This window comes from Homalodisca vitripennis, unplaced genomic scaffold (genome assembly GCF_021130785.1).
Source record: "Homalodisca vitripennis isolate AUS2020 unplaced genomic scaffold, UT_GWSS_2.1 ScUCBcl_4186;HRSCAF=10214, whole genome shotgun sequence".
Classification (NCBI taxonomy): domain Eukaryota; kingdom Metazoa; phylum Arthropoda; class Insecta; order Hemiptera; family Cicadellidae; genus Homalodisca; species Homalodisca vitripennis.
In genome coordinates this window covers 1-11734 of record NW_025780306.1, presented here as the reverse complement: position 1 = coordinate 11734, position 11734 = coordinate 1, and the positions used below count along the sequence as shown (strand labels likewise).

General features: G+C 32.9%; 1 protein-coding gene across 1 annotated transcript; it reads left to right on the top strand.

Moving 5' to 3' along the window:
- Positions 1–1632: 1632 nt before the first annotated feature.
- On the top strand, positions 1633–11159 carry LOC124372846. Its single transcript, XM_046831250.1, has 3 exons — positions 1633–1874; positions 6241–6349; positions 10393–11159. Exons 1-3 carry the CDS (start codon positions 1840–1842, stop codon positions 10555–10557), a joined length of 309 nt encoding a protein of 102 aa, XP_046687206.1. The 5' UTR covers positions 1633–1839; the 3' UTR covers positions 10558–11159.
- Positions 11160–11734: the final 575 nt, after the last annotated feature.

Sequence of the window (11734 nt, the reverse complement as noted above, 5' to 3'; positions counted from 1 at the left end):
CAAAGACCACCTACTCTATTAAAGTCCCCCTACTCTATACTAATTTGTGCTTAGGATAAAAATTTATTGCGGTATTTTTTTCTCCAGTAAATTAGTCAAGCGAAACAACATGCCAGCCCGACAATTTTGACGTTTCTTGAACATATTTAAATCTTTTTACTTGAGCTGAGGAAGTAATGTTAAAGCTTTTAAAGGAACATTCAACTTCTTATGTATAATCATACATGAAATCGAATTGTATTAAACTATAGTAGTACATGCCTGAACGATTTTTAAATTACGATTTAATTTAATAACATGATAAATGCTTATAGAAAATTGCTTTACGCAAGTATTTTCCAGCTCTCTCAGAGCAGGGATACAAATTATTTTTATGAAATTGGTTAGTACCTACATCGGGCTAAGAATTAAAATTCGCTAAACCATTGCTCATGGAAATATTGCAGAATCGGAATAAAATTTGGTGTTTGGTAATATTTTGCAATACTAAATTGACTCATATACAATATATGGGTTTTACAGCTAAGAAGTACTAAAGCAAATATACCTTACGACAGGCCTTTATCCATATATCTACCCAAATGCTCTGCTTATTTGCAATACAACAGTGGTGTCAAGGGTACAATTTTTACTGAGCATTCGTGAAATACCATTCGCGATTCACTGAAGAACCATCAGGCTGGAACTAAGCTCCCCAGGGGATAAATGTCAAAGCCTGGCTATGTACAAGTATTATAACTAACCTTGAAGAATGTAGTTCCAGTATAATTGCACTCGTACAAATCCTGACTAATGCTTCCAGAAGGTGTAGTTCCAGCCTACACTTGCTGACATTAGCTACATATGGCCCTAAAATGTAACCAGTCGCAGCCTCTTAGGGTATAGTTCCAGGGGCGGTACAATAACGACGACTCACTGGAACATTGAAAATAGTTTCGCATGTTTTCCTTGTTTATGGAAACCCCATTATAGTAATTATAATTATGTCTGAATTTTGAACTTAATAAAACAAATATCTCAAGCGCACATATGCAGATATTTATTTTTAATCTTTCTATCGAAGTTAAGATGTGCGTATATTAGAGAGCCATACATGCACAAAGCAATAAATTGAAATTTTCCATCCCAAACTACTTTTATTTTCTAAAGCTTTATTAGTACTTGGTATTATCTTTAACTTTCCAGAAAAATAGACCTTGATCAATATGGGGATTGCGTGGCAAAAGGTTTGTTAAGTAAAACTAGTTTTATTCATAAACATACATAGCAGTACTATACCAATCTTTTCAGAGATTTAATCAATTTCAATCTTATACTAATTACCTATTTTTTATCAATTAAAATTAACATTTTGAGTATTTCTTTTTTATTGTCCAAATTTACTCAGTATGAATATTTTAATAGTTTTTTAATACTGCTGTTTTCACTCGTTTGCCACCAGGTATCGCACAATCACAACGTTTGAAGTGGAACAGATTTTAGCATTGGATATCATATTTTCTCATAGTTTAGTGGTGGTAGACAACATCACACCATTTCGTATTTTTTACTCTTTGGGGGAACATTTTGTACTCCAAAAATATTATATATAGAAATCTTTTCAAACTCTCAGCTGATTTATCCTGGTGATGGTAATTAAAAAAAAACCAAAAATAAAAATGTATTGTCAATTCTGTTGATATTGCTATTGATTGGATGGGATCAGAAGCAAAACTTCTCATTAAATTCTTTTATCACTATGTTTACATCGGGCTTGCTAAAGCCTGTTTCTCATAAACTACTTTCAAATTTTTGATGTGGTCATATAAGTGAAGATATAGGCTATAACCTCATTACGAAATGGCCAGTACCAATAACCTAATGTTCTACAACAGGTAAGTAAACCTAGCCTATAAGTAAACAGTCCCAAGTTTAGAATACTACTTTTACAGTAGCCTAGTTGTAAATTTTGTGTCATCAATACTAATATATAAATATTAATGGTGTCTGTCGGTGTATTCACGTGTGTATTGCTCAATCACATAAAAACTACTTGACTAATTGTATTGAATTTTTTCATACAAATTCCCAGGGTTCTTAAATTTCTCAGGGCTATGCCCTACTGGTTTTTTGCTTAACCAGGTGGTAGCAAATGTGTTTTTATGATCAACTAGCCTAAATATTAGGCTATGATTTGACAACACAATCATATGGTTAGGCCTAATTCATTTAACCCTCCAAGTGGTAACTAAATCACTTTAAAGTGCTGGACTGTTTTGAAGCAAAATACATGGTTTCTTAAAAGCCACTTTTTAGATACAAATATACATTCAAAGATCATGTGCTATATATAATTCTTTTAAGAAAAACATACTTTAGGAAATAAAAATAATTCAAAACAATTACCACTTTTCTCTTAAAAAAAAGTCTTGATGAATAGTAAAACCTTTTTCTTTTTGTTTGTTTTACATGGTGAGGTTATAAGTGCGTTTTAAAACATGGTTATAAATATTTCAAAATATACAAATTGTTTCAAATTTCATTGTGAACAATAAAAATGTCACTTCAAAGCCTTTTGAACAAAAACTACACACAGCCAGTGCGTAGAGAAATCTCTCCTACGTTGTACTATGAAAATCACGGAATAATTAAATAAACCGTTTTAGGGCAATTTAACAAACACGAACATATTGCTCAGTGCAATAGTAGCACTTTAAAGTGGTTCGAACATATCGCTCAGTGCGATAGTAGCACTTGGAGGTTAAATATAATTTTTACTTTACATTTTATAGTATTGAATATAGCATAGAGTAAGCTTAAAGTAATCATATTTCTTCTTTTGGCTCTAGTGAAGTAAGCAGCCTCAAATGAAATCGAACAGGGTATCAAATTATCAATTAGAAATACATAAACTATTGAATACCAAAACATTCTAACTATAGTTTTGTACAATCAATTATTGCCAGCTCTTTTTAATGTATTGAATAACAATATTGTTCTAAATTAATTCAAACAAAGTAAAAACAGTTATATTAGTATTTGAGCAATGGCCACAAATACAATTGTGATGTATATGTGTTACAAACTATCAGCCACGTTTACCCTTCAAAATAGTACAAAGTAACTAAATGTTACACTGTTTGGTACTTTGGGATTATACCGACCACACCCAGACATGAATCGTTATTTCACATTTCGTTTCTACTACTGATTACTAGATTAGCGTAGAACAATATTTCGTCAATATAAAACAGGAATTGTCTTATCGCAAACACCTCCCCATCCTCAGACAGAGGTCAAAGTCGAGCGTCTAGTAGATAACGTGATTGCAGAGTCTCGCCGCCCGTTCAGCTGGTGCATCGCTTTGTTGTACTTCCGTGTTTTACCTCTACATTTCTCCAAACACAAAAATTCAACAAAAACAAACATTTACCAAACTAAACTTTTTATATTAAAAAAACACTCAAAACTTGTTTTTATTCTTGATCACATTCCGCCACCCAAAATGCGAGTGCCTCCGGCCATCAGCGCGGGCTTCGGCAGCACCTTCGGTGCTGCCCCGCGCTGATGTCGACGAAAGAAAAACATCCCTCGAGATAGTACCTATCAGTAAAATATCAAATTCTAGAGGGGCTAATCAGAAATATAAATTGAATTGTAATGGAAAGGCAATGATGTACCGTGCAAATCACGTGATGCCGCGCGGCCTGCCGTAATCAGGATTCTCGAGAAAGATAATAAGATAACAGCGACAACAATACCGATCACAATACCTGGAAATGCTTGTAAGTTTGTAATTTTGTAATTGAAGAGTTGTTTTTTCGTTCTATCATGTTTGTTTCTATAAATTTCTATTTTTGTGTTCTTCATACTGGTGTGGTCGGTATAATCCCAAAGTACCCACTGTTTTTTTATATTTTTAATACAAAAAGCCTAGATAGTTATTTATTCATCATCAAGTTATTTCTTTTTTTATATAAAGATAGTTGTACATTATAGTTTACTGTAATTTTAAATACCTATAACATAGAAATAAGATGTGCAGAAAATGTGGGAGCTCATTCTACATGTAAAAATAATGATAAAGTTTATATAAATATAGGACCAGAAATGCTTTGTTAGCGAGATACGGCTAGTGAAATATTTCTCATGGGTTTGATCTCACCATGTAAAACGAGGTCTGGGTAGGGTAGAGGTCTGGGTAGGGTACGATAAGCGGACCCGTTTTTTTTTATATTGAAGAATATAACCGTCGATAATATTCACATTTCGAACCCTAGACTATCAATTGATATAAAAGTATCAATAGTCCTAAATAATAATCACATGTTTTAAATTAAAATATGAGTATATAGGAATATAGGAAAACTCATAAATAATTAATAAATTACATAAATAATAAACTAACCAGAACGAGATTGGTCAAACAGGAAAACTCATAAATAATTATGAGCCACAATTCATATGGGTTAAGTCATAATTATTGAATTTTTTATAATTATACACACATAATTATATATTATTACGTGTATGTATAATAATAATTATTATTGTTTTATATATATAATAATAATAATGCGGTTACTATTTGAAAGTGTTTTCAGCTGTTGATATAGATTAAGTTAATTGTACAAAATAATTAATCAGTATCGATTGGTTATATCAATAATTATGATTAAGTAATATCGTTTGCCAATTTCAATATAAAAAAAGGGTCTGCTAATCGTACCCTACCCCGAGGTCTTCCTGAAATTCTGGTAGGGTATACTAAGGGACAAATTCCATTATTTCTTGTGATTTTGACCTGATAAATTGATTAAAACAGATCCCAGAACTGTTAGTTAGAATGAGCTCCCACTGTTTCTGGATATCTTTGTGAATCATCCTGTAGGAATATGAACAGTTGAATATTGTGAAGCTCTGTAATCCAGTTTAAAATACATCCTTAGTTCACTTTTAAATCATATTGAATGTAATTCTTCAAATCATTCTCAAATGGATTTTACAAGATCAAAAACACTCCAATTTTTCCCCAACAGCATTTGCAGAATATCCTTAATCAAGACCTTTCATAATAAGAGATCTTATTGTTCTAACCCCAAATTTAAATCTTTTAAACATTTTACTAGTAGCCTATTTGTAAACAATCCAATTTAGTATTTAGTTTTGTTGAAAAGTGAATCCAAGATATGTTTTCCACTTCAAGTCTTAAAATTTATAATTTTTAGCTTGTCAGACTAATTCTGAAATTTTCCACCATTGTTTTATTTTTTATTAATAGGAATATATTGGGATTTTAAAGCTATTGATTGTAGAATTTTTGAATCACAATTTTTTGAGGTTCTTGGCGAATAGCCAACAATACTAAAACTGAACAAACAGCAGCTCTCAATGTGGGCCATATCTTGTCATAGTAAATCTACTCTAAATCAATGATTTATTATTCAATTTAAATAATTTTGGTGTCATTAGATTTGTGATAATATCCTTTAAAAATTATTATTCTCATAGTTCTTGAGAAAAACTGCTGGTTTTTAATATATTCATATTTAAAAGTTCTTATGGCCGCCATTTTGAAAATACTAAAGATAATTTCATGTTTTTATTTTAGTAGCTGGCCTTGTTATCATAAACATTTCAGCCAAATTTGGTGTAATTTAATTTATGGGTTTTTGAGGTTTTAATGTTTTAATAAAAAACACAAACAGACAGATAGATGGGAAAAATAACCTTTGGAGATCCATGTTGAAAATATTATGGCAAAATATTTTTATCTTTACCTGAGCAATAACATGGTACACCTCTGTGTGTTACGGTACACTCTGTGTATATATATATATATATATATTTGTGTGTGTGGATATAGTGTGTAATGTTGTGTGTGCGTGCGCGCGTGCGTGTGTGCATGTGTGTGTGTGCGTGCGTGTGTGTGTGTGTCCAAAGCAATTACATTTTTAATAGACAGCTGGATAACATTTTTCTGGAGGCACATGTATAAATTCGCAGTTATAAACAGTGTTCACTATATAAAACTAGAAGTACGTTTTAAAATATCACTGGAAATAAAAATAGAAGTGCTTTTATTGTAGTTTAAAGAGGTTTTGTATGCCTTATAGTCACGTTATTTCCAGAATCATACCTTCAAAAAATTTGGTTAACTTAAGTTTTAAAATTATTATGGAAGAAATAAGGTAGATGACAGAGGGAGATTTTTTTTTTCATTCCTATATATCTGTATGATGCAGCAAACTTATATTACAGGAAGAGGAGTCGCAGTAGCACAGAAGATGAGGGCAGCGAGTTTACTCCACTGTCCAAAAGGATAAACAACCTCCACATCAATAATGGCGTGTTGAAATATGTTAGACAGGTAACATACACAAAACTTTATCTTCTATTTGATAACTTTACCAATCGTATTAGCATCGTGTAAAACCACAAGCCATATAAGGGTTTGATCCAAAACGTTGCTCTTTAATCATTCTCTTACCATTCTAACCATTTGAGTGCCATGGTATCCTAATATATATACAACCGCATGTGTATCTAATATATATACAACCGCATGTGTAACTGACTGACTGACTGACTCACGTATACTAATTCTAACCTACTTCCAGATGAGTTAGAGACTTGAAATTTGGTACACAGATAGCTTTCCACGTGTAACCACCAGGAAAATCCCAAAAAGTGAGAATTTTTCATTTTCAACCCCTCAAAAAAATTCCCAAAAAATCCGCGCATTCTTCACCCCTGCAGGCATTTTTTGTAAGCCCGATAGCGGGCGAACCGTTGGAGCTAGCTCGGATCTGACGGAAAATTCATGGTCAGGAATGAAGTGAACTACAAAAAAGGTCTAATGACTTTTGCTCTATCTTCCATGGTTAAGCGACAAAACGCTCGAACATTTGAAATTCCAGAGATTTTTTCGATAAAAATAATGTTTTCAAGCCCGATAGCGGCCGAACCGTTGGTCGTAGCTCAAATCTGATTGACCCATCAAATTAGCAAATTGCGCGATCTACAGAAAAGGTCCAGTAATCTTTTGCCCTATCTCGATTGGTTTGGCCGAAAAAACGTGATTATGTACAATTTTGTTGTAACTTTTACGCGAAACTTTTGTTTTTTGGGGTCGATAGCGGCGAAACCATTGGTCGGAGGTCAAAATAAGACTAACGTTTTATTTAGGAAATAAGATGACCTACAAAAAAGGTCCAGTGACTTTTTACTATATTTCCTTTAGTTTGACCGCAAAACGCGATTAAGTGAAAATATTGGACATTTTCGCCTAAAAATTTACATTCCGGGCTTGATAGCGGCTAAACGGTTGGTCGTAACTCAAAACAAATTTTAAACGGGATTTAGGAAATCACGTGATCTACAGAAAAGGTTCAGTGACTTCGGGAGTTGGCTGAGCGTTAGCTAAGCGTCAATAGTAGATAGGGGACAGAGGAATATTTATTATGTTCACAGACACAATACCCTCTAAAAAAGGCCCAAGTGTGTCATTAACCCCCGGTAATATTAACCCCCCCCCCCGGGGATTTCCTGGTATGACCTGATAACCTCCTGTACATTCAACCCCCTGATGTGTTAACCCCCCTGGTAAACATTAAACCCCCCCAGGGAATTTCCTGCCATGACCTCATGTCCGAATTTTACCAGTCACCAAATCTCTTAACCCCCCCCCCCCCTGGGAAGATCCTGGTATGACCAGATAACCCCCTGGAGACTTATCCCCCGGGTAACGTTAACCCCCCCTGGGAATTTGTTCATATGACCAGACAATATCCTGACGAAATTAAACCCCCTCTTGTCTTAACCTCCTTAACATTAATCACCCACCCAGGGAATTTCTCGCCTTGACTAGATAGTCTCCTGGTGATATTAAACCCCCTGTTCGACTTAAAATACTGCCTTGAGGTCGGTTTTTATTATGTTTTATACTAAACAATTCAAGATAGCTGACCCGTGCAGACTTTTCTCCCGAGCTCATTTCTGGCTAAACCCATAGGTCGTAGATCAGATCTGAGGGCACAATCGAATTTCCAACAAAATTAAATTTCCAACAAGAAAGGTCCAGTCACTTTTTGTCGTATCTCTAACGGTTTTTTAACCGCAAAATGCCCTCAAAGTCAAAAGTTTTTACGAATCCGGAAAAAAATCTATGAAAAAGGTCAATTTTTAAAAATCCCTTGTCATTTACTTAATGTCCGGACTTAACCAGTCACCGAATTCCGCTTATCCCCGAATTTGCAAGCGTTTACTTTGGGGGCCTGGGGGGCGTAGCCCCCAGCGAGCCGAAGGCGAGTCAACTGTATAAAACTGCTTAAAGTGTCAGTGTTGACTATTATTACAATATGTATTTTTATATGTATATGTTTTTTGTCCATTTCAATAATTTAACCCCTGAATGGTTTTACTTTTGTGTCTAAAATTATATTGTTATGCTGAATGTTTTAGCTGTATTTTTACAGAGGCAGGTTTTTAGAGTTTAAACACACACATTATGCAAAAAATATATTTTTAGTATCTTTTCAAATTTTATTATATTATCCACTAAGTCATTCCCTAAGTATTTTACTACGTCACTATCTGTGTCCGTTTTATCATCCTAAAAACGAAGCCAGTCATTTATTTGTGCGAAGCCAGCTGACCAGAGGCAGTTTAGTAAAAAACAATAGTAAATGACGATTGTCACAACAGAAACAAGAAGGTGACAAAAAAGGGAGAAATGGCAGTGGACCTTTTTTATTATTGGTTCATTCTAGATGAACTTCTCAAAACCATACTGTGACTCTACATTGGTTTATTACAAATCTGTAATCTGTTTGATACTTTAGATTAGGCACTTGCTTTAATTATTTATGAAAAATATACTACTGTTTATATAATTAATTGTCACAACTCTTTCTTGTCGGCTGTTACTTACATAATTGTAAATATTGTATTTGTCTACTCCAACAATTACTAGGATAATAGCCTTTTAACCAATAGTCCATCTGTTATGTTGGACTTATGCCATTCAGTAGTATTGTGGGATCTGCTACATCACCAAACAATATTTCCTGTAATATTTTGTGAGTTATAATTGTTAACCTGAACCCATGCAATCTAGCAGACACAGACAAATATAGAAATGCTTTCATACAGTTATTGTTTTACCTATTACCTGAACCCATGCGATCTAGCAGACACAGACAAGTGTAGAAACGCTTTCATACAGTGTCGGTTCTACCTAATATAGATTGCAGTGGCTTATTTTCTCTGTTCCTTTTGAGTTATAATTACTAACTTATTCACTCTAACTTGTAATCTTGCTTCTGAACATTATTGTTTGTACATTTTTTAATTTGTTTGATAAAAAAAATATAGTGTAAAAAAACTGCATTTTCCTTTCTAAACTATAGGTATCTACTTTAGTAAACGGTTATAACAATTTAACACACAATACTTTTTGTGGACAACTACTGTAAAAAAACCCATCAGTCAAACGGTTATTAGGTGTCCTTAATTTATTATTTCATAGTCTATTTAGTAACTAATAAAATCTTTGTTTAAAACCTAGATTTGGTTTTTAAACACCTAAACAGAATTATTAAAAATTGTAATACCTAACTTTATCTGTTTAGTGGCCAAGTAGGGTAACTCATTATGAGAGAGTCAATCAATCAGAGTATTGCCCTTTATGTACAAGATACAAGATAGGAGTACGTCACATCACAAGTCATATAATAGACTTCACTGATGTTGCATGCAAAATTTCAGGTCATATAGGTTATATGTGTAACCGTCACATATTCAAACATCATATGATTGCAAACTCAGTTTATGTACAAATTTATGTATTCTTCAATATTCACGTTGCCATCGTAGTTATCCATAAGACTAATGTAACAAAGTTCACTAAGCTCAGCCAAATCCTATGGAGTGCATGTACCATCATCAAACTCAAAGTTACTTATACAGAAATGAAGCTTCATACAAAATAATCTATAGAATAGTTTAAATACATTATGTGGATAGGCATTTTTTAGCCCCCTGAGTGATAGGCTTTGCTAAAGCTCAGCCAATAAAAATTATGTTGCTTACAAAACAGTGTCTTGTACGTCTTCACTGAATAAATCACATTATGTATTATTAAATACCTAAATAACCTCTGAATATATGTCAATGAAAAATAAATCACGTGTAAATTCTACAAAAATCGTTTGTTGTTAAAAAAAAATTGGACCCTGTCCACTTACTAAAATTAATTTAGATAACCCAGAGATCCAGATAAATAAGTTGCCAAGATTGCCGTGTGCTGTCCTGCAGCAATTGGTTACTCTGACCCCCGAACTACTACCCAGAAATAGGATCAGCAGAGAATCTGTTTTTTATTAAAAGAAGTTCTACAAACTTTTATTGCAGGGAGAAGGGACTGCTGTCCTACGGCAGCTGGTTACTCAGACACAACACCCAAACTACTCCCCAGATCTGGGTCCAGCAGAAAATCCATTCTACTATGAGAACAACAGGCTGCTCTATAACCTGTACATGGAAAGAGCTAGAAGATCAGGAGAAGTTCCATACTAGAAGTAAAGGTGACATGAGCTAATTCACTGACAAAGTTATTCCTTCAATGAGTCAATGACTGAAACTATGGCTTGTGATATTTTCCTTTAACAATGTTTCCTTGGATTGTGGAATGGTTTATTTTGTCAATTGTAAATTATTGTTTCAAATAATTTTCTAGCCTTGATTATTTTACATTTTGAATTTATTAATACTATTAAGATTATTTTCAATTTAAATAATTTCATGTGTTACTATAAATAATAGTTTATTAAATATCTTTACAATTTACTGGATTTTCATAAATTTAATAAAGATGTTGCCATTATTAGTATTTTTGTAAGAATTCTTAGACAAGGTTGTAGAAGAACGGATTTCAAATGTGAATTGAATTTAGGTAAGCTATGACTGTAAATATATGTTTTAAACATATATAATAGTTGTGCCATCTCTATGGCCTGACATGACTTCCTAAGTTATGAATTATGTTATTATAACTGTTGCATGGTGTAGGAAAATAATATTAGGACATCCTGTTTCAATATGAAGTTGTACAGTATCCATGTATGTGCTGTAAAAACGCTTATAAAACGTACTGACCAATAAATAGACCAGTCAAATTATTTAACTAAATCCTTGTAAAAAGCCATTATGTCACAATTTTTTAACACATTAAGACCCAGGCCAGTAGTAAAATATTGCATCAACAAAATATCTATGCAAGCTGTGCAGTCTGTAAAATTTGCTGAGCTTTTGGATTTTGGTAGGTTATCTCGTCATCATCCTGAATTTTCATTTTACTACTAATTTCTAAATTAGACTTATTTTGCCACAAAGCATAATAAGTTGAGCTGTTTGCTGTTAGTTCTTTCTTAATTACACCTGTTGAAAAAGCAATATTTATTTTACACTATGATCAAATTTTATTTTGGTGATAGATTTTGCTAAATATCTCGTTTCCCCACAACATTTTCAAAACAGTTAAGATGATGTAATATTTTTAAAATTATTTGTGTAAGAAACCCATTAAAATATTTTCCCCATTAGATCTAAAATAATGTGTTTTCATTTTTGATTTAAACTGTTATTAATAATAATAGTCATTGTGGGTTTTTATAAATAGCATACACCAATTCAAAAGATTTAAAAATTTTTTTTATATTTTCCATAAACAAACAACTATCAATTGGAACTAAAA